General features: G+C 56.9%; 1 protein-coding gene across 7 annotated transcripts; it reads right to left on the reverse strand.

The window, feature by feature from the left end:
* Nucleotides 1-7540: 7540 nt before the first annotated feature.
* On the reverse strand, nucleotides 7541-22428 carry MOB3A (MOB kinase activator 3A). 7 transcript variants are annotated; one of them, XM_076359300.1, is made up of 4 exons: nucleotides 22328-22428; nucleotides 11205-11760; nucleotides 9151-9353; nucleotides 7541-8448 (listed from the first exon to the last, which is right to left on the reverse strand). In XM_076359300.1, exons 2-4 carry the CDS (start codon nucleotides 11620-11622, stop codon nucleotides 8419-8421), a joined length of 651 nt encoding a protein of 216 aa, XP_076215415.1. In that variant the 5' UTR covers nucleotides 11623-11760; nucleotides 22328-22428; the 3' UTR covers nucleotides 7541-8418. The 7 variants fall into 7 exon arrangements, with proteins under 7 accessions (XP_076215415.1, XP_076215420.1, XP_076215419.1 ...); XM_076359305.1 differs by lacking the exon at nucleotides 22328-22428 and adding an exon at nucleotides 16648-16753; XM_076359304.1 differs by lacking the exon at nucleotides 22328-22428 and adding an exon at nucleotides 16379-16587.
* Between the last annotated feature and the right edge of the window lie 740 nt (nucleotides 22429-23168).

Genomic DNA, 23168 nt, shown 5'->3' on the forward strand with positions numbered 1-23168 from the left:
GGCACGGGGGACGGGGATGGTGCCGCAGGGCGCGCTGGCTGCTGGCACCCGTCGGGTGGCTCCGGCTCTGGCAGAGGAGCCACATGCCTCCAAAATTGCGCACGCCGCCATGTAGGTCACCAAGCTGGTAATGACAGGGCGGCAGCGCCAGCACCCACAGCCCCGGGGGAGCCACCCAGGGGTGCCCGGCCCAGCAGGGACACCCAGGGCCAGCCGGGAGCTTGCCCAGCCTGTGGGGGTCCCCGTCGTCACGCGGGGTGCTGGAGCGCTCGCAGCCGCGCTTGCTGGCAGCGTGCTCACTGCATGTGTGCTGCCTGTTTGCTGCATGCTTGCTGCATGTGCAATGCATGCTCTCTGTGTGTTGGCTGCATGTCGTGTCGTCTGCATGTTCTACACGTGGCCACTGCATCCTCTGCATGTCTGGTGCATGCTCACTGCATGCTTGGTGCCCGCTGTGTGCTTGCCTCGTGGCCTTTGCATAACCTCTGCATGTTTGCTGCACGCCTGGTGCACGCTCCCTCCATGCTTGTTGCGCACACTCTGCACGCTCTCTGCACGCTCACTGCACGCTCAACGCATGCTTACGGCACGCTCCCTCCGTGCTCAAAATGCTCATGCTCCACTATTCGCTCCCTGCATGCTCCTGGCCTCTCTGCACACTCCGCATGCTCGCTGCATGGCTGCACGCTCACTGCACGCTCTCTGCACGCTCACTGCACGCTCCCTCCGTGCTCACTGCTCACGCTCCACGCTCACTATTCGCTCCCTGCACGCTCCTGGCCTCTCTGCACACTCACGCTGTGCTCGCTGCATGCTCTCTGTGCGCTGCCTCCCGCACCGTGTCCCACCTGCGAAAGGCCCCGACCTGGGAGGTGTTGGGGCGATGCTGGTGTCCTTCAAACCGGGGCCGGGGGTGGCAAGAGGCAGCGGCGCGTGAGGGGTGGCTTCCTCCAGCTGCCGGCCCGTGGGTGAGGCTTGCAGCCAGGCGTGGCGAGGGCGTCGGGTCTCAGGCTGCCGGGAGCAGAGAGCGAGCGCCCGGTGCTGTCTGGCTGGGGGGCTCCCGCCGGCGCAGGGCGCTGGGACGTGCTCCCCTTCCCTGCGCTCCCCCCCCCCCGCAGCATCGGCCGCCGGCACCCTGGGGACGGGCACCCGCATGGGGCCACATGCTGCGCAGCAGCCGTGCGTGCACAAAAGCACATGCACGTGTGCGTGAGGGCGAAGCAGGAGGCGGCAGAGCGTCACCCCACGTGGGGTTTGCACACACACACACACACACGCGTGCGTGTGCAGCCGGCACACGTGTACACACGCACACGCAGGTGCAGCCTCTCCAGGTGCATTGCTGTGGAGCCGTGCGGTTGCCCGAGGGCTGGCTCGCGCACGCGCACACACACGCGTACCTGCACACGCGCATGCACATGCACACGTATGTTCATGTGCACACGCATATTCATGTGCACACGCACACATGATCATGCCGGCGCTGTCCCACGTGTTGTTTTTTTGCCTGCACAGGCATTTATCCTGGTGCCTTGCCCGCGTTTCCCCGCCGGGGCTGGGGGCTCTCCCCTTCTCCCGCACAGCTCGGTGGACGCAGGGTCCAGCCAAAATCCCCCCCTCCGGAGCTTAACCCCGGCTGTTTTCCTCTGGGCCTCGCCCGTGCACGTGTGTTTCGGGGGCTGAAGCGGAGGGTCCTGTCCTGCACCCCCCCCTTCACAGCAGCCCTTCCAAATCTGGGCCTGCAGCAGGTCCCCGCTCCAGCCGGCTCCGGCCACGGGAGCACACGTGCCCCCAGCAAACCCAGGGGCAGTGGAAGGGGCCGCGACGGCGTCTGGCAAGAGCAGGCTTTGGCAGCTCACGGCCTGAGCTCGCAGGGCAGGGCATCTGAATTTTTTTCAGGGAAACACGAATTTTGATGCATTTGATGCTACCTGCCTGCTCGGCGGGTGCTGAGCCCCCCCAGCCCTCCTCCCTCCTCCTGATGAACACATCCAGCATCCTGGGGGCTGCAAAGCTGGGGCCAGCGGCAGCAAACCCGCCATGCTCCGTTTTTCACCGGCATCCGTGAGCGGCGAAACACCCCCGGGGCGGCCGCACCCCCACAGCATCGCCTGTCCCTGAGCCCCTTGGTGCCACCGGGATGGGGTCCCCGTGGGTCGGTGGAGCCCCAAGCGCCAAAACCAGCCGAGGGAAAACAGGAAAGCGAGTGGGGCCGTGCCGGAAAGCGGCTATTGTTGGCGTGGGGAGCGGAGGGAGTGCAAGTCGGGCCAGAGGCCGTTGCGGCCACCCTGCCTGCCTGCCGCCCCTCCAGCAGGCAGCACAGCCTGCCCCGAAGCCGCACACGGCTGCCCCGTTCCCCGCGGGTCAGCCCCGGTGTGGGCCGGAGCAGCGGGAAAGCGGCCGCTCGTGGGACGCACGAGGCTTCCTCCTCCCCTGCCCTGCTGCTCCGGTTTGGAAGGGAAAAAAACAAAATAAATCCTTTTTCCTTGTGTTATTTCCCCGGCACAAGGAGGGCCCAGCTTGCCTCCCCTGGAAGCGGGAGGATTTGGAGCCTTGGCTCCATTTCAGATGAAAAATCTTGCAAAAACCCTGGAATTTCCTGCCAGGCAGAAACCCAGAGGTTTGACTCTCCCGGCACTGGTTCTGCTGCTGGGGCGGGACGGGAGGGACGGGAAGGACAGGGGACACGGGGGACATGCACACGCGCACATCCAAGGCACACGTGGGCATACGGCCGCGCTGGCTCACACGCTGGCGGGTCTCCCAGCCTTCTTCCTTGCCCTAACGCAGCCGGGGGAATTTGGGCAGCTCCTGTGGTGCCCGGGCAGGTCTGACCCTCCAACCCGGCTCCCCGCTGCAGGGACAGGATGCCGGGGCTCCACTGCACCCCCAAGTCCCAGAGCTCGCCCCCCACTGCCACCGTGAGGTTTTCCCCAGGGACGTGGCCCCAGTCCCTCGCTCCCCATCTGCTGTGGGGAAGGGGCCGGGGCGAACCCCACTTGGTTTTCCGAGCTCCTGTTTGCACCCATATTTTGGGGCTGCCCCCCCCCCCCCCCACGCCCAGGGACCCCCATAGCAGAGCTGCCTGGCCCAGCCTGTCTCAGGGACAGCGGTGGGACATGGCCACAGACTGAGGAGGGGTGGCCACGCACGGAGGGGGGAAGGTGGTGCCGTGCCTCAGTTTCCCCAGCCGGAGGAGGTGCTGTGGGGTTAAGGACCAGCTGTAACCCGCAGCCGAAGCAGTCGGGCAGCGTGGCCCCGAGGGAGGGCACAAACACGCACCAGGGTGGTTTCACCCCAAAAAAGCCTTCGAGCGGAGATGCGGCTCGATAGGGAGCATCGATGGGGAGCGTCCTCCAGCAGCCCCGCAGGGACACGGCCGGCCCAGGCTCCACCACCCTGCACCAGCCAAAACCCAGGGGACGAGGAGATGGAGGTGGTGGGGCTGGGCTGGGACTCGGCACGGGCATCTGCAGGGAAGACGGACGGAGTCACTGCGGGGAGGGAAATCTGAGCAGCCCCCGAAAAAAGGGACAGGAGCTTTGGGAGCTGCAGCTTCGGGGCAGGGAGGGGGCTCACACCGTGTGCTGTGGTGGGGGTCCCGCCTTGGTCACTGGTGGCAGATGGGAGAAGCATTTCCAGGCGGCTTTTAAACACCCCGGACTCTTTTTGCCCCTCTCCATCCTCCAAATTCCCCGGGAAGGGGTGAAACCCGCAGGAGCAGCCCCAACCCACTGCTGCCGGGTCACCGTGGGGCAGCCCCGGGAGCCGGGGGATGTGGTGGGAGGGGAGGTGCAGGCTGGCACATTGCACGGTTTCCTAGAAGGAACAGAAAAAGTCCCAAACCACCAAAAAAATTACCCCTGCTCCATCGCTGTTTGAAAAGGGCATTGCAGCCGCAGCGGGGGCCCGTGCACCCCCGTGCTGGAAGACGCTGGGTGCCGGCGGCTGCGTCCCAGCAGCCTCTCGGGTTCGCAGGGGGAGTTGTTTGCCAGGAGCAAAAACAAACCTGAGGCTCCTTTTTTTTAAGCTGCCACTGGCAAAGCGCTGGGTAAGCCGTGGCAGCGAGAGACTGTCCCCTCCTGCGGGGACAGCACAGGCACAGAGCGGCAGATGCCCTCCAGTATGGCCTGCGAGCCGCGGGGAGGGGACACGTGCTCCCCGCTCCGGTGCTTTCCCAGAAGGGCTGCCAGATCCTGCCTGTGTTCCCGGCATGGGGCCGGGGAGCTGCTGGCTGCTGGCCTGGCCACGCTGTACAAGGGAGAGGGGAGCACGTGCCGCGCAGGTGACCGTTCCCTTGTCCCAGGAACGGCTGTCACCTCCTCCACGGAGCCCCAGAGCTCAAAACCAGAGGGGGGCAAACCCGCGGCCCCGTTCCCCCTGCCTGGGAGGAGGCGGGTGGCAGGTCAGGGCTGGGGGGCTGCCAGGGCCCTGCAGGGTCCCCTCCAGGGGGGGAATCTGGCCGCAGAGGCATCAGCTGTCTGGGGGGCTGGGGGGAAAAAGCACATTTCAGAGCACTTGGAAAGCTGCCGGCTGCCTGCGCAGGGATGAGGGACGGAGGAGCGGGCAGCCATGGAGCTGCCAAGGTCTGGAGGGGCTGAGCGCGATGGCAGAGCTGCTCGGGGACACGTCCTGTGCCACCCCGCGCCCCTGTTTTCCCAACCGCAAAAGTGCAAGGAGGGATGAGCAGGGGACAAGGCAGCACCTCCTGGGGATGTGAAACGCAGCCCGTGGCCCCTCCGGAGGGGGCACGCTCTCCAGCGCTGGTGTAGCCATGGGACGGTGCCCGGAGCACCGGTGAGCAGCATCTCTGCTGAGCCACTCTGGCTGGAGGGTCAGGGCAGGGGAAAGAACGTGCTTATGTTACAGCAAAGCCCCAGCAATGCTCCGAGCAGGATCTGCTGCTGAAGGAGGCAGCGTCGGCCGGGGACATCCCCGTCCTTGCCCAGCAGGGACGTGCCTCCCGCACAGACCCCACGGACATTTTCTGGCTGAAGACACGCAGCTGCAGGTGCTGTAGGAGACCCCCAGACCCTGCTCTCCTGTGGCTGGTTTCCGAGGGCCCGTGCAATCGCTGTGTCTACTCCCCAGCTTCGGAAACCAGTGGCCAATTTTAAGTAAACCCTAATGGGAACTGAAGTCCTAAAGCTCCTGAGCTCCTCGACATTTGGGGGCCAGAGGAGCCCAGCAGGGACAGGGCGCAGGGCGAGTGATCGTTTCCTTGGGAGCAGTGGGTGACACCACACTGAGCCAAAGAAAAGAAATACTTCCCTTCAACATACGGCCACGGCAGAGTGCCCCGCAGCCCGCGAGCCCGTGCCTGCTCCAGTTCCGGGGCAGATGCCATCTGTGTTTTTTGGGAAGGGGTTAGCCCCGCAGAGGGGAGGCTGCCAGAGCCCTGGGCACGTTACCTGCTCGACCCAGGCAGCCTGGCCCTGCAACGCAGGAGATCTGCAATTCTGTTCTCCTCCGGGCTCTCACCAAAGCCTTCGTGACACCTCGGTCTGCATACCCCACCGGCACCCGGGGAGACGAGTGATAAAATTACCGACAGGTCCAGGTGACAGCTAAACCCGCTCCACCAGGCTGGGCTCAGCTCTAGGTGCTCGCTGCAGCCCGCTCGCCTGCAGACTTTGACTCACTTGCAACGAGGCAGCTGCGACTCACGGGCGAGTAAACACAAGGCCCCCGCACGGGGAGATGAAAGCAGGGTGCTGCGGAGGGGAAGAGGCGGAGGCAGAAGTAGAGAAAGGCCAAGCGCTGGCTGCGGTGGCTTTGCAAACCTGTCTGGGCAACATCCTGCGCTGCCGCACGCCGGGGAGGACAGGCTTGGCTGCAGCAGCACCTTCGGGCCCCGGCGGCTCTTCTCCCCTAAAGGTGCTTTTCTTCCTCCTCCTCCTCCTCCCTTGGCTGAGCCGGTCTCACACGGAAGCGGCCAGATCTTCCCCCCCCAAAAAGGAAGGGAGGGCAGAGGAAGGCGGTGCCCCGCAGCCCCGTGGGTGACAGCTGGGTGGGTGCCGCACGCCCCCGGACTCAGCGCTTATGGCATCCAAGGTCGGTGTGAAAGGAAAAGCAGATGAAAAGCAACGTGAGCTGACCCGGCACCACTCAGCGCCCGCTCGCAGCCCCACCACAGCCTGGCACTCGGGTCCCCATGGGTCTGTGCCCTTCCCTGCTTGTGCACAGGATCCGGCCTTGCTCCTGGGGTGCACCAGGGGCTGGGGGGTTGCTGCACCCTCTCCCAAACAGTGGTGGGTCTCAGCTCCGCAGGGGACTCCGGCCACGGCACTGCGCTGCACCCTCTAGCAGCACCTGGCTGGGGGGAGACATGGTTCCAGCTGAGCTGCACCCATGAAAATCCAGGAGAGGGGCCGGAGGGGGCGTGGGAAGGTCCGGCACCGCCAGCGGGCAGGGAGCCCGCGGCAGCCATGCAAGGGGAGTGGGCAGGAGCTGGTGCTGCAGGCAGGGCACGGCCAGGTCTGATACAGCCAGGAGCTACAGCTGTGAAGCCTGTTACTCCCGTCCCGACCAGGAAAATAACTTGCGGACCCTGAATGCAGAGCCTTGGCCAATCTAGCCCGTCAGCCTCAACGGCTATGCCCACAGCTCCTTTCAGCGGCAGCAAAGAGCCCGTCAGCAAGCCGGTAAGCTTGAACTCACCCCTCCTGCCCGCATCCACCCAAGTTTTAGAGCTGGGAGAATCAGCCCTTGGGTACAGGGACATTGCAGAGACAAGTCAGGACAACCCCAGCCTGCTGGTTGAGCTCCAGCACCCGCCCGCTCTGCCCCACAGCCCTGGGAACGAGCGTGGGGCTCGGAGCAGCCCGGACCCGGCACCTCGAGAGCAGGAGGAATCAAACCTTAGGGCAGCAGAGCCAGGAGCACACACCCAAGAGCTTTTAGCAACTGTAGGAAACAGCTCTCCAGCGTACTTCCCCAGGAGTCCAAACACACCATGTTTGCTTTGCTGATAGAAAGCCTCTGACGAACGCGTAATCATGAGACATTTAGCAATCGGGGCGTGCTATGTAAATACAACATAATTTATTGGTTCCATTTCAGAGAACTATAGTGGTATTTGTACGAGTGTCCTAATGATAGTACAAGAAATGAGAGTCACATATGTACAGAGATTCCAGGACACAGAAAAACTTTGTAAGGAAGAAGTGGTTAGTGGTACAGTTTGGTCACTGTTCATAGAAACCTTTTCTCTTACTGTAAACCCTGCTCCCCCACGCCCCCCCAGATCCTAGGTAGACCTATCTACCTACCTCGGGGGCACTGCAAAGCTCTCGTCACGCAGCGGAGCTGCTTGTGCAAGCAGCAGGCAAGGCTAGCGGTCTCTGGCTGCACACCAGACTTTGGTTACGAGATGTGTGCAGCTGAGCGGGGACGTACTGCTCGGGAAGAGGGAGAAGGCTCCGTACCCTAGCGGGAAGCAGAAAGCGGTCCACACACAGCCAGCAAGCGAGGCTGGAGGGCAAGCAGCCCAGCTCCTTCTCGGCAGGGTCAGCGTACCCCAAGGAGATGGGGAAGTGCAGGTGTTCGAGAAGACGACTTCCCGACGCCTGTCCCAGCGCCTTCCCCCTGCTCGTTCCCACGAGGCACAGGTCTGCTTGGCCTAATGCTGCCAGTGCGGATCCCCGTCCCCCGTGGGGACGGCGCACCCAGAGCCGCAGCTGGGCCGTGCACAGGGAGAAGCTCAGCTCAGAGCTGGTGTTAAGAGGCAAGAGCAGATTCACAACAGCAGCGCTCCCAGCAGTGACTCCATTAGCAGTGGCGGCGCTGGTCTAGCCATGAAAGAAACCCAAGTCCAACTTCTTTCAGAGGGAAAGCAAGGAGGGCCAAGCCTTGGGGACGGGATGCCAAGTGGAGGGCGAGCACAAAAGCAGCTCTGTCTAAAAACTGGACTCGCAGCCAGTGGAAGAGGTGCTGGAACCAAACAGCACCTCGGGGGATCCACGTACACCAGCATTTCTTCCCCAGTCCCCACGTAACCTCCCTTCACGGGCGGGAAATGGGTGTCCGGAGGGAAGTACCGCTTCCATGGCAGCACCAGCTACACGACATGGCTCTATCTGAAGCATCTGGCTCGGCTTGCTTGGTGCCGCTGCAGTGAGGGGACGGGGAAGAGGCAGTACAGGGTGGCTCTTCCCTCCTCAAAGAGCGAGCATTTCCACCAAGTGGCCCAAAATATTTTCTTTTTTTTATAGAAATTACTATAAAAAACTAGTTTATCTAGAGCATCTTTAAAAAAATATTCCTGCAATATCACAGTTTTACATTGAAACTCATTAAAAATATAGAGATTTCTTTAACAAAACGTCTCTGTTCTCCCCTTGAATCACGTCTCCAGTACAGGAGTGGGACTCGGAGTCCTCGGAAGAGACACCGAGCTGGGAGCAGGAAGGTCTGGTCTCAGTGGCACATCCGGGAGGTCATTTCCTTCTGTCAAAGGGACAGAAAAGACAAGGGAGCGTGAATGAAGATCCCGATTGCCAGGTGAGGGTGAAAAAACTTCACCTTTGTTTAGTCGTAAATACCCTTTTCGGGCGACAGGTGACACTGTAACTAAGAGCTCCAGCTGGGGCAGGTCCCTGTTCCCCCCACCACTCCCATTCCCGTGGCACCGGCAGGACACCCTTCCACTGCCCGACGGCTCTGCAGGTCTGCTCTGTTGCTTACGGCTTTAGAAACACCATCACCACCTCCTAGGGCTAACTGGTGACATTCTCCATCCTCCAGACTCCTTGCGAAGGCGGTGGTGTCGCCCCTGCTTTCCAGGATGGGAAGTAAGCACGGGGAGAGGGTTTTAGCCATCCACATCCTGGATGGCTGACAGTGCCGGGCTCACGCAGTGCACGCAAACGAGGCAAGCCAGCTGCTAGAAACACAAGGAGGTTGCTGGAGAACAAGTCAACTTCCCCCAACCGATGCCCAAATGACCCTGGCTCAGCTGTGCCCGCGCGTCCTGACTCACAGTTTCCTGCCGGTCAAACCGCAAGGCCGACCGATGTCCTGAATTTGGGCAACCAGTTTTGAGAAAGTACCAGAGACCTCTGTGACTCCTCCACCCCCAGCCCGCCCCTTCTGCGCTGGCTGCAGACCCCGACAGACCAACGTGCACCCTGAGCCCACCCAGACACTCACCAGTGGTTCCAGCTCCTTGGTGTCTATGAGATTGAACTCTTTCACAAAGTAGTAAAAGTGCTTGTAGCAGGTGTTCACGTGGGCTTCCGACCCCATCTGGGTGATCCTGTCGAAATGGTGGATGTAGACGTGGACAAAGACCCGGAAGAGCCTGGAGAGAATCTTCTTCACCACCGGGAGGAAGTTCTTGGGGAAGGGGGTACCTGGGAGGGAAGACACAACCAGGAGAAACTTTCAGCGAAGTTAAAACTGGTTCCTTGGGGCTAAAATAAATGGATAGAACGGATAGATTGAGACAAAAGGGCTTCTGTCCCTGGTAATTTCCAGTTCCCCTATCCTTTTTCCTTTCCATTTAGATCAGATTTTTCAAAGCACAGATTTCTTAACTGACAGAGTGCTGCACGCCATCGATTGCTGCCAGCGACTGAAAACAAGAGACCAGCCTCGGAGATTCCCGGCAGCTGTTTCAGTCTGATAGAGTTTTCTTCCAGTCCTATTTGGCATGTTTATATAAACAGTGCAAAATACTAGATATGACCAAGCAGCTTCCCAAAAGAAAGAGTCGGTGCTGTTAACTCCCCACAGTTGTCTCTTATTTTGATACATCTTTAGCTCTTTGGTTAAAAATTAAAGACGTTAAGGTCCTCTTTAAAGGCATCAGTTCTTCAGGATTTGTTTAGCCAGGGCCCTGCAGTGGAGCGGTCTGGCCAACCAGCCATCTCAGTAGAATACTACAGTTTAAAGTTCACACAGGTCGTTTCTGAAGGAATGAGGATTAGTTAAACCCTTTCAGTGCTCTGCAAGAACTGCAGCATTTCAGTCGGTGATAAGGGCGAGGAATCTGGTAAAAGCTGAGCTGAAAACAACAGTAACAATAAAAAAAAAAAAAACCCACACAACCCTCCTGCTGTCGGAAACTTGTCTGGCCTCCCCGAACAGAACAAACACCCTGCTTATAGTCCCCAGAGAGTCTTGCAGAAGAGTCCTAACTAAAGGCAACACAGCAGCCGTTTGGGTGGCAGGAGGAACGGGTGAGGAGGATTTCAGTGCTTCAGCTGCCTGAAGAACTGGCTGTTTACGGCCCTGCTCCCCCCCTCTGCCCGCTCAACACCAGGTTTAAGCAGCATTTTGGCACGGGTGGAGGAGCCCCGCGGGTGCTCGTGTGGCAGAGGCGGCAGACGCGTCCCAAACAGGGGCCAACTGCGTCCCATCAGAGCTTCGATGGGATCAACGCCGGGGCAGGAGGGAGGGAGCTCTGTTGCGTCTTGTCTTTTGCATCCCAGAAGATGGGAGCTCTGAATGGAACCAATCGTATTTACCTAATGCTTTAGATACTGAATTCTCACATCTTATTCAACACAAAATAAACAAACCTCCCAACAATCTTTGTCCCAAAGCCAGTACACGAAGCTGCGTTTGGATATGCAGATTTAGGTGTCTTAGGCCAAATTCTCGTTTCCATCACCCTGGCAATAGATGAAACGCCGCCCCTCCCTCCACGCACGTGTCAGCATCCCACCCAGCTGCAACAAACAGCCGAGTGCACGCCGGGAAGCACTGAGCTAGAAAGGGCAGAGTCAGCTAACGCCAGCCTGTAATAACAAAGAGGCTAATTATGGAAACGTGGCCACCATCACCAGGCCGACGCAGAGCACGCGCGTTGAACCCAAGCTAGCAATCAGCTCTAAAAGAGCTGTCCTTCAGGAGACCACGTCCAGCATGAACTACTGAAGAGTCAGGTCAGAGACTGATTTTTCTAAGAGCAGCCTCTTGTTTTCACTGCCTCGGCTCAGCTTGGCTTTACTCGAGGTATCCATGACTCCAAATGGGATCTGGTACAGCTCTGGGTATTTCAGAGGAGCTCTGAAGTTTCTCAGGTGCTCGGAAGAGCTTACTACGCTGCCAGCCTGTGACCAGCACAAAAGGAAACGGCTCTGCTACAAGGGTGACCTGTGCAACAGCATCTCCTGGAACAGAAACGGGACCCGAGGGCTCGAAGGAGAAGGCTCTGCACCAGCCTCCCTCCCCCCAGCCGCAACTGGAACTGAACTCACCAACATTAGTGGGAAAGATGTCCTCGTTGTTGATCTGTACCTCAATCCAGTCCATCAGGAGGTTCATGTACTGGGGAGCAGACAGGGCCGTGGGTTTTCGGTACTTGTGCTCGTCCTGCCATCGGTACTCGTACTTGGGTCCCCCCGACATGACGGGGCAGGACTGCTCTGTGCAATAGTCACTGATGGTGCCGTAGATCAGGTTGATGCGGTTGAAGAAGTCCACCACGTGCACGGCCACCCAGTCATTCTGTTCCTCTCCCGGCGGCAGCTGGACGGCAACTTTCAAGTCCAGGCCAGCGTTGAGTGAGGCTTGAGCCTTCTTGTGCAGCTCAAACCGCTGAGTCCCCGGCTCAAACTTGCGCTTGGGCCGGAAGGTTTTGTCTTTATTGAACACCTGCTTTAAAGCATGGGACATTTTTCTTCTTTTCTTCTTTCTTTTCCAGGTCCGTAGCGATGACAGCCGGAGACGCAGCGCTGCTGGGCCACTTCCCGGGGCAGGGCTGGGGCGACTCTGATCTTCACAGAAACCTCCCTCTGCTCATCTGGTCCTGATCTGCAAGGCAGCACAGAAGGGCAGCGATTAGGAACAGCTCTCTCAACAGGAAACCTTGTCTAAATCCCATAGGAAGAGATCTGGGATACCACCTGGGCCCTCGCCCCAGATCTGAGAAGGGGGGAAGAAGCCGACGCCAGCTTTCTTTCCTCCCCCTTCTCTTTCCTCCCCCTTCTCTTTCCAGCCCAGCTTGCAGCAGAACGGCGGCTCGGCTGTCAGAGGCGACCTGGGCCGAACGAAGAGTCACCCCTGCAAGGTCTCCCTACACGCTCAGCGTGGGGATGAGGGAACCAGCCCCACAGCCCCATAGGGAAGAGGTGCGGCCTCTGCAGGAGATGGCTGCCGTTCACCCCGACGTCACCGCACCAAGAGACCCAAACCCCGCAGAAACAAGGAGAAACTCCACCACCTATTCAGCTCCAATACACCAAATAATTAAGAAGGGTAAAACAAGCTGGGTTTTACCTGGGTCAGATTTTTCACCTACGCTTCCCTCCCTCTTTGGAAACAAGCCTACCGAAAAGGTAGGGTTATAACAACCTACAACAAAATTCAGATCTGTTGCCAGACGTACTCCAGCAAAACAGCTGTTTGAGCAGGAGCTGCGCGCGCTGTCATAGCGCTAAAGACAGGACACGAAAGGGCAGAGGAGAAGAAGAAGAAGAAGTTGCAGCTCAGGCACCCAGAAAGAGAATATCCTGAAATAACACCAGCTCTAAGAGCAGTCACAGCCTCTTCTGCAGGTGCAGACAGACCATAAACATACTTTTCATTTCAGTTTAGCTCACTTCAAGTTGAAGGCCGGTTGAAAGCTGGAAGACCAGGGAAAGCTCGCCTTCCTCTTCCAGTTTGTGGAAAAGAATTAGCTCCAAGAGGATGAGACACAAGTTAAGATCTGAAAGGATGCTGACGAGAAACACAGCTCTGTTTATCTGTAGCTAATTATACCTCCTTTGTTCCCACATCCATCCCCTCGTATAATTTGTGTCAAGCTGCTCTTTGATGGAAGCTCAAGGCAGAAAGCTGTGTGTACCAAAAATATTATTTTATGTGTGCAGGACAGAGAAATAAATAAAGTAACAGAAATTAACTAAAGTTGATGCCTTACCTAATCTGGCAAATAAGAGTTTCCATAATTTTGTAAGAAAGCAAGCAAACAAATCCCTTTCACCAAGCAGAAAATCTACTGAGATTTATAAGAAGCCATAGTGCTGTTCACATAGGTAAATAGTATCCTCAACTGTTGGCAAGAAAATCCCAAATTCAAGGTCAAGACTACCTTTGCCACAATTCCGCCCGTCTCTAACAGATGCTGCACAGTGCTAATCAGCATTTCTTCTCTGGAGAAAGATTAAAAAGATTTAAACCAAGGCCTCTTGTTTTTTTATTTAATTGCAGCAAGGAAGAAAACCCAAACCACTTCAGTTTGTCCCACTAAGAACAGGCTCGACATTTCCTAGTGCTGCTTTTGCTGCAGTAACCTCTTCTGTGCAGGAGCAGAGAGATCCAAACTCCTGTTGCAACATGGGCCACGACACGCGTTGGGAGAAACCGAAAAAGCATTTTAATGTGTTCAGCGAGATCCACCCTGGGCTGCAAGGCGAATTCACCGCACGCATGCTTTCGCTGCACATAGCACTGCTAAAACAGCTGCTGCGACCCCGTAAAGCTACCGTGCGAGAGTCAAAAAAAGAAAAGAAGAAGAAACCCCCCAGAAAACGTGTCCTTAGGAGGTGTTTGATCACACCACAGACACGGTTAGAGGAAGTAGCTGAACGGCGCGGAGGGACATCTGAGCACGAGGCGGCAGCTTTGGTTACCGAGAGCTGTGTCAGAGCCTCACCACATCCTGCAGCAAAACGCCGAGGCGACCCGGCGGGGCGGAAGCACCGGGGGACTGCGCCCACCCCGCCGCGGTGCCACGTCCGGAGCAAAGGCAGGGCCGGCCTCCGAGTAACGAGCAATGTGGACAGCAGGTGCTGAGTCTGCAGCTATTTCCAGCAGGAAATCAGTCCCAGAGAAGTACTTGCACACAATGATTTCCTTACACTGGAGATGGAGAAAGAAACGTCCTTTAAAACAAACAAGCCATAAAGAAGCACGAGCATCGCCCTCCATACAGCTCCCCGGAAGACTGGCAGCATCCTTGGCGCGGTACGACTCTGTTCCTGCTTATTTTCTGTAAGATCTGTCTGATTGCAGCGACCGCGCTCCCATCCGCGCCGGCCCGAGACTGCAGCCGGGCACCGTCCCTTCCGCTGGACAAGGACGTGTTTCTCGAGCAGGGGGCAGGCTGCGGCCGCAGGGCCCGGCACAGGGAAGAGGATGGGGTAAAGCTGAATGGCAAAACCGCAGGGGAAAAAACCAAACATCCCCTGAGCTTGGCCACACACATCAAGAAGCAAACACCGACCATTTCCCAGAAGAAATTGTCATTTGAGCAGGGCGGAGAGACTTTTAATATGGCTTATTTGGTATCGAGGCAGTACCTGTCCTACAAACAACTTCCTCTTCCTACAGAGAGGAAGAGATGAGAGTTCACTCCCTATGAGAACTGGGGAGCTCGAAACAGTAGCAATCATCTCTCAGACGATTCAGCATCTGTCTGAAGGCATTAGCAAAATGAGTAGCTAAGACTTCAAGCAGATGCAGCCTATTTAATTATGGTCTTTGACTGCAACTGAGCTAAAAGAAACATTTAGCTCTAGGGGAGAAAAAGAAAGGAAAAAAAAAGGCACAGACCAAAAGCATCCCTGACATTGCTTGAAGATGATATCACACGTACAACACCTACTTCCACAGGCAGGAGTCGCAGCTCGGGCAGCACTAAGGCACTGCCTTCGCACAGGAGAGAAAGGAAAGGTTAGGAACAATTAGGATATGGGACATGCAAAGCACCTGAACGGTATTTGCAAGCTCCAAAGGTGAGGGAAACCGCCCCCCCCCCCCCCCCCCCCCCAACAAACCTGCAGTACATTTTGTTTACTCCTCCTTTCCAGCCAGCCAAGAGTACAGCACACGTCACCGGTGCTCCGAGCGGACCTTGGCCATCCCTCCGAGATCACACAACCGCCGCAGAAAGCCCCACGCCGTGGCAGGCTGTCCGGAGCACAAACAAACCTCCAGCTTCTCCGCTACTCCCAAGGACACGAGAGGAGCAGCTCGGTATTATGCTGGTTAAGGAGGCGACTTGCCTGCCCAGCGAGGGGTGTCGAGGCCTTGCCCTCCCTTCCCTTCCAAAAAGCTCGTTTTCTCCCCTGACTCCCTGCTCTCACAGCTCCAGTCCTAACGCTGATTTCTGCTGATGGCAATCCAGGGCAGGACCGCGCGTATCGCTCTGCCGTTCCTCTTCCCTCGCCAGGAACGGCAGATCGTGCGGTGCCGCCTCACTTTAAAACCAGGCTCCGGGTAGAGGAAGCCCAGGCGGTCGCTTCCCCGGCTCTTGGTTACTTCTACACGCAGCTCAGAGAGGGTATGAAAAAAGGAGGGACAGTCACCTCCTCCGAAACACCTGGAAATTGCCTCCCCTGGCTGTGGCAATTTGTTTACTCCTCCTTTCCAGCCAGCCAAGAGTACAGCACACGTCACCGGTGCTCCGAGCGGACCGGTGCCACAGCCGTCCCGAGGCCTTCCAGGAGAGAGCAGAGTCCCCGCCGGATCCTGCCCTCCCCGCAGAGGCAGATCAGCCTGAAACCTTCTTCCAGGAGTCCCATGACTGCTCCGTCAGCGCCTGCCCCGAGCAACACCCAGCGCTCCCCTCCGCCGCTAGCACCGTGCAGGGGTGTAACAACAGCCAGGGGAAAGAAAAAAAGAAAAAAAAAAAGCCAGCACGTCAGCAAGCTCCTACCTGCGTTTCTAGCCTCGGCAAGTTACTCTTGCAATCGCTCAGCCCGTCTCTGCAACTTCTGCGAGCGCTCGTAGGCACTGAGGCAAAGAGCTTCCTTTTTCAAAGGAGGGCTGGGGGGGGGGAAAAGTCCCGTTTCATGCGCGGCTGCAATCCGAAGGCTCCCGCAGGCTGGGGAGGGGTCAGACACGGGGCCGCTTCCCTCCCAGTGACCCCAGCGCCGGGGCGGCTCACATCCTGCTGCCTCACTGGTAAGAAAACCCTTAAGCAAACCCCAGTGAGCAATGCATTTCTCAAAATAATTGATTTCTCTAGTTTCCTTTTAGGGAAGCCAACGCTGCTGTCCTGCGAGATGACACCAATACGGTATCGCTGCTCAGCATTCACACCGAGTCCAGCTGAAAGCTCCTTCCGCGGCTGCTTATAATTGCAGCCCTTCGGTGACGAGCCCGTGCCAGTCACCCCGTCCCCACGACTCCCCGGAAGGGAGAGGGGAGCAACGAACCCCCCGCCTTCCCCCCGAGCCGTTTTCGGTGTCCTTACTCACCACTAATGCCCGTCGCTCAGGCCAGAGTTTCCAGTACAGGACACAAAACCACCCGTGCCAGTTTGACAAAGCAGCCACAATAGATCAGACGCATCGAGTAAAAACCGAATTTACAGAGCACGCCCAAGAAGCAAAGCGGCTTCAAAACAGACAATTTAAACAAAAAAGCAAAGACGGACACACACGCACATTTTTTCCATAACTCCCCCCCCCACCTTCACAAATACCTTCCCACAGCCATTCTGCACTAGCTCAGTTTCTCGGTACAAGACGATCCTGGTTTTCTACGATCAAAGGAGACGTTTTAATACGGAGAGCGAGGATCAGACCAATTATGGCAAGCAGGGCTGGACTGGCACTAATGACAGCCAGTTTCTGCGCCTCCGGAGCCAGTCTGGCAACAAACAAGACAGCTCGCCTTCACGGGACGAGGCTTTCGGCTGCTCTTTTGAATCGTTTTATGGTATGAGAAAGAAAGGTCTGTCCCCGTGCTTACCTCGGCCGGGGCAGGGCACAGTGAGGAGCGTGCGGGGCAGAGGAGGAGGGCCGAGCGCGGCTGCGGCAGGCACGCCTGGCCATTCATAATCCCGGCGAGACGGCACTTCCACGTCAGCCGGCTTCCTGTCTGGCACCGAGTCCGGCCTCCCGGCCCAGGGAGCTGCCGATGTTTTCCCCAAAGCTAATCATTCCCCTCTACAAGCTCTGTCGCGGTGTTTCTGTCTTCTCCCCTGCAAGACCGCTCCACGCTGCTGCACGAGGAGAGCCAAGCAGCTGCCCGGCGCTACCCTCAGCATCGCCTTTTCTTGTTTTTCCCTCCGTGCTCGCTCCCGGCAGCAGAAGTTGCTCTGAAGCCGAAGGAGAGGGAGCAGAGAGCGGATCCGGCCCAGCTGCACCGACAGCCCCAGGCCGGGCGAGACGCGAGCAGCCAGTGCGTTCTGTTGCTCTGCAGGACAATACCCACATTTTTCTTTTGGAAACCGCTTTAGTAGCGGCCTTCGCAACAAACTTAACAGAGCCACTCAGAAATGCAGATTTCAAATGTTGAATTCCCAAGGTTTAGGCAAACAAAGAGCCCTTTATTTCACCACAAACTCGGTTTTAAGGAAGTCCTGCTGGTCCCCAGCCACCCCTCGCACCCCGCAATTTAAATCCGCTGCACAATTTGGGAATTCCCAAGTAAGAAACTGGAGACACCCCATCTCCCCGGCACTTTCTGCAAAGAGGCTTGCTGAGGAGCAGGACAGTCTCTTTACGTGCCTCTAAGCCATGCAAACGCAGAGCCTATCTGCATTGCCACATACATAAGAAAGGGAAACAGCATAATAAAAGACCAAAAATAGTTATACCGGGCTTTAATTGGTATCTTCGTTCTCCCCTGAAAGGTTATGCATTCAGACCAATTTTAAAGTCAAATTAGTTTATATAAACTAAAAAAAAAAAAAAAAAAAAAAAAGCCCTGTTAAATTAAGCCATAGCTGGGTTAGGAGAAGACCCAGCCGACGCAAGCGCAGCAGCTCTTGCAGAGCCCATCAGGCAGCTGCCTGCTGCAGCCCGCGCCAGATGGAAACGCACTGAGCGGAAAGCCCAGGTCACGGAGCAGCAAGAGGCATTTTTCAACCATCACGGGCAGGACGGACGAGCGGGCAGTTTATTGCTCAACTCTGAGCTCAGGATTTAGATCCAGACCATGCGGCGATGACAGGAGGGAGGTTATGGGTTTTGTGCGACGCAGCTCGCACCACAAGCGGGTGCTGAGAAGAGGCAGGTAAGGGAAGGAGCGCTGACGGGGCTGGATAACCCTTTCTGGCAGGGGAGAGGGAAGGCGGAATCGCCTTCAAACTCCACATGCAAAAAGACCGAATTTCCAGCGTGGGTTGTCCCCCCCGGCCTTCCAGGCATCCTCCCCGCAGCCACAGAGGGTGGAAAAGCCCCACGAGAAAGTAACTTTTGTAGAAGGTCACCCCTCCTACTTTCCCTTCCCCAAAAGGGGAAGGTCAGACAGCAGATGCTGCAATTTAAAAATCTTCATCTGAAAGCCTAGAAACGACTGCAGGATAGCAGGAACGGCTATCAGAGCCCTGAGCATTACCGATTTAGGGCCAATTTTCTTGCCTCTCACGTGACATCTGCATCTATTGCAATGTCAGAGCCGCAGCTATTTTGAAAGGTTTCCACAGATCGCGCTCACACGTCCACGCCGGGACGACGGCTGCATGTGGAGGCAGAGCTAATCCGCTGCAGGCTTTGCAGATGCTGCGTTAAGCTGACAAGCTGGGTCACGACTCCAGGAGACAGGTTAACTGCACAGACAAATATTTCTAGGATAAACCACAGGCAGTGGGTGGCTGACGGCACGCTAAGAGCGGCTCTCTCTTTTCGAGGTCTGAGGGGCCGTATTTTGCAGCCTGCTCCTTCGGGAAGACCTTTCGCTGTCCCCCAGCCTGGCTTTGTCCCCACTGGAGGACTCGTAAGGGGCAGCGTGATATTTATCGCGTCCGAGCTGCGAGCTACGCGTTTCTTCCTGCTTTTGCAGGCTCCGCGTTTTTGTCCTCACTGGGCCGGGATATTTTTGAACCAACAGCAGTTTCATCTACTCTAACTTTGGATCTGCCCCCACCCAAGTAAAAGGTAACACCAGTTTGGGGCACGCATTTTGCCTTAGGCTGATAAAATGAGTACGGCAAGAGGCACTATTTCAACAGCGTGGCTCTGGGTTTCAGATCACAGGAGATGCCAGGGCTATGAGCTCCTTCACCCAGGGACGGAGCCGGAGCACGAGCTGGCCGCAAGGCCAACCCTTCCCATGGCAGGGCTAATCCCACCGACAAATACCTCTTCTCCCCATGTTAATATTATGCTTTCGGAAGAAAAGCAGTATTGTATCTTGCCGAAAGCAGATGCCCACGAGGCTTGCTCTTCTGCTCCACGAAGAGATATGGCAGTAACCCAACACGTTAGCATGGCTCCAGGCAAGGAATAAGCCCACTGATGTGGAGCTAGAGATCACCTCAAGACTAACCACATCACAAGACCTCCTGCCACACAGAGAGAGGAAAAAGAAGAAGAAAAGAAAAAAAAAGGCTGCAGTTAAGATGAAGAAAAAAATCACAGTGGCTTTCAATACAGCCATGGGCCTTACACACCTCCTGCTTCAACTGAAACAATTTTTGGATGGCTCTAGCTCATTTTCTGTTCCACGGGCTCCCTCGGAGCCAGCGCAGAGGCACGCAGCCACAGCCGTGATTCACCCAAATCCACCCGGTACCTGGGAAATACGGCACCGCGGTCCCCGAAGCAGGCAAGGGCAAGCACCGAGCGTGGTCGCAGCAGGACGCTTCCACCGCGGCACAGCCCTACCCCGGCAGCACACGGGAACGTCCGGTGGCGTCACCACCTTTGCCTCTTCTCAAATCGACTCAAACAACAACAAAGCCAAACACCTAGGGACTTCATCCAGACTTTTCTGGAAGAAGTCAAAGCCGCCGCAGCGCGATGGATTTTTTTTGCGCTGGCTTTGCGTACTTGCAAAAGTGTTTTTTTTCTGGCCTTCGCTGCCTCCGTTCCTCTCCTCTGCTCCCCATCCGCTTCACGTACTCGGAGCAACAATTCGCCCGAGAGCCCTCTATCATTTCATCAGGAGCAGAACAGCACTTTTAGCACAACACCAGCTCCAGAGGGAAGCACGCAGCAGACCAAAGCAGGAGTCACAGATAACTCTGCCTCCCAGGGGCACCTGGAAAAGGGAGGATAAAGACGCAGCCTAAGGTGCACTCTTTCTTGAAAGCATTAGCTGGATATTATGTATTTCTAAAGATAAGCTCCTAAACCTCCAGCAAAGCTGGTTACGGATCCACTTACAGCAGCATTTATGGCTCAAGTATCACAAAATACTTTCCTGTCTTGTAAGAAATTAAAACTCAGAAGTTGAAGGCAATTCTCTTCCCAGATCCGAACGCTGTGTGCAGGACTGGTTGGGTTTTGCAGTCTCTCTTCTCTGACCCCACACGCTTTCACTGCTGATAAGGGAAACATTTTTCCTTTGTGTACTGTGGCCATAGAGATCCCTGGCCCATTTACAGAGAAGCACGAGTCACAGAACACGGCACACGTCAGTACAGTCCAACCTCCACAAACGGGACTAAATCGCACTGTTTCAGTTCCGCCGGTACTTCACATCACATCAACGAAAGGGCCGTGTTAGAGCCAAATGTGGACGAGGAAGCATCTGGCCAACAGCTCCCACACTAGAGGACAGCCGGAGTCGTGCGGGAGGACTTTGCTCAAGATGCTGAGTACGCTTCAAGCTCCCTAAGCCTCAGCCAAGCAGAGAGGAGAGCCCATTGCCATTTCGGACGACGGCACAGTTGACTGCGCAACCCCAAGTGACCTGTCCCAAAGAGCATCCCAGATCCTGAAAGGTGAGCCAGGCACAGGGAACCAGCTCCCTGCTCAGCACCTCGACTCAGCTCCTCGGCGTAAACCGAGGACAGCAGTTTTTGCTACCACACCACCAAGCTGGCACGAATTCCCAGCACTCCTCTCCTCCCTTCCTGGGGATTTTAAAAGGTTACAAGCTCGCCCTCCTGCCCAAGTTAACTTCACAAGTACGTGACTGAGACAGCAAGTGAATCTAAGAGATGGAATATACAGTCCAAGAAACGGCAATAGATAAACACCGAGTTGGATGCGAGCCTAAAGCTCGGAAAGGAAGCAGAGTGCAAGGACAAAGCCCTGGGGACTGTGATAAACAGGTGGCTGGGGAAATTTCACATCTCCTAGCAAAAATCCCCCCCCGCCCTGCAACTTGGCAGAAGACTTCCAGACCAGAAAGGGGTTTTAAAGAAAGAACGGATGGAAATCGAGAAAGCGTGGCCACTCCTCAGCTCCAAGCACTAGGAGAAGGCGATCTTGCCTTTCACTAGCACCAGAGCCCACGACAGAGATGCTTTTTCCCCCAACATCTGTGCCACACGCTGGACAACTTCAAATCCCTCTTCCCTCTCTCTCCAGAGGACTTCCCGCCCTTTCCTTTTCGTCTGTCCTTCTCACACGCAGGAACAGTTTTCTTTGCAGGAGTTGAGATTGTTGTGCTGCAGAACACAGCGGAGGCAGCTACCGTAAGATTATTAGCATGTCTGCGCTCATCGCAAGAGACAGAAGCGGAGCAAGAGTTTGCTTTCAAGCATCGCAAGCTCTTCCTCACGACAGCTGAGCTGCAGCTCACCACGACCAGAAAAAAACGGAGCATCTCCCGTTCTCCCCAAGCACTTAAGAGATTGAGGAGCTTGAACTTCAGGACTATGCCTTTGCCTGCAATAGAAACGTTTATCAGCATAGCTGGAGAGGGATGGGGGGGGGGGGGGGAAAGAGATGGAATAAAATACAAGAGTATCCAAGACTGTAACTTCACGGTTACGCCGGCAAAGCCCTTACTTCACTCTCGGCGCTGGTTTTTTCCCCTCGTTATGAGATTTTTAATTCGCTAGTGAAGGCTGCAGCAGGTTCCGCCACCCCGACACCGGCACGCGAACCCCTTCCCAGGGGAGGGGACGCCGTCAGCCCGGCCTCTGCTCAGGGAAGCCACCGCTACGCACCGCAGCATCCCCCTTGAAGACGCTTCTCCTCCGGGACGTGCCAACGCCAGCAGAACCGGGCTCTGCCGGGCACCGCCGGCTCCCAAACACCCCCCGGGCCGGACCGGGGGCTCCGGGGAGCGCGGCGGGGGCCTCCCCCCGGGCCAGAGGAGGGGTTTCGGTACGGAGCACGGCTCAGCGAGCGCAAAGCCACGGGAAAACTCGCTCGCAACCGCCTTCCGCCCGAGGAGAGGAGAGAAATCGGTGAAAAACGGGGGTAGATTTGGAAGTCCCGGTTCAACAGGTTGCTCGTTACGGCCGGCCCGCGCCGGCGCGACCCTACAGCCCGAGGAGGCCCTGCCCCTCCCGCGGAGCGCGGGCAGCCCCGGGCACCGCCACCCTGGGGGGGCTGGCGGGGACGGCGGCCCCCGGGCAGGGCTTGGGGACCCGGCGGGGGACCCGCCCCGGGGCCTGCCCCGGCCGCCTCCCGAGGCCACCCCGGCCCAGGGACACCCCCGGCCTCCCCCCCCCGGGCCCTCTCCTCCCCCGCAGGCCCCTCCAGGGCCCCTCCAGCCCCCCCCCGGCGCCCCGGTTCCCCCGCACCTGGCCGGTCGCAGCTAATCCGTGGCGGCGCGGAAGCGGCTCCCCTCGTGCGGCCGCAGCACTCCGCCCCCCGCCCGCCCCGCACAACTTGGCGGTCGCCCGCGCGGCCCCTTCTCCGCGCGCGGCCGCCGGCCCTACTTCCTCTTAAAGGGGCCGCCCGCCCGCCCGCGCCTCGCCGCCGCCGGCTCCTCCCGCGGGCGGGCCCGGGCCCCGGGCAGGGGGCAGGGACCGGGGGGCCGGGCCGCACCGGCCGGACCCAGGCCCGCGACCAGGGGCAGACACGGCAGACGCTGTTGTGGAGACAAGTGTTTATTTTTTTCTCTTTTCTGTTTTGTTTTACTCTATTTTATTTTATTCTAGTTTATTATTTTTACTCTAGTTTCTTTTGTTTTACTCTAGTTTCTTTTTACTCTTATTTTCTTTTATTCTACTTTATGTAATATATTTATTCTCTTCTAATTTTTTCTTTTATTCTACTTTATTTTTTCTTTTATTCTACTTTATTTTTTCTTTTACTCTTTTATTTTTTTATTCTATTTTATGTAATGTATTTATTCTCTATTTTATTTTTTCTTTTATTCTACTTTATTTTTTATTCTACTTTATTTTTTATTCTACTTTATTTTTTATTCTTTATTTTTTATTCTACTTTATTTTCTTTTATTCTGTTTTACGTAATGTATATATTTTCTTTTACTCTCTTTTATTTATTATTTTTATTTCTCTGGAGCTGAGGAGAAGGGGCAGCCCACGGCACCGTGGCCGTACCCCAGCCCAGGGATGCTCCGGGGCACCGAGGGGCTGCCCCCCCCCCCCCCCCCCCCCCGCCGGCCATCCTGCT

This window comes from Aptenodytes patagonicus, chromosome 25, assembly GCF_965638725.1.
Source record: "Aptenodytes patagonicus chromosome 25, bAptPat1.pri.cur, whole genome shotgun sequence".
NCBI classification, from domain to species: Eukaryota; Metazoa; Chordata; class Aves; order Sphenisciformes; family Spheniscidae; genus Aptenodytes; species Aptenodytes patagonicus.

Excerpts from the sequence above, each read along its gene's own strand:
- MOB3A (XM_076359300.1), bottom strand. The coding sequence starts at position 11,622 with ATGTCCCATGCTTTAAAGCAGGTGTTCAATAAAGACAAAACCTTCCGG. Across the intron at positions 9,354-11,204 it reads CATCTTTCCCACTAATGTTG|GTACCCCCTTCCCCAAGAAC; the intron begins GTGAGTTCAGTT and ends CTTCCCTCCCAG. Across the intron at positions 8,449-9,150 it reads CCAAGGAGCTGGAACCACTG|AAGGAAATGACCTCCCGGAT; the intron begins GTGAGTGTCTGG and ends TCCCTTTGACAG.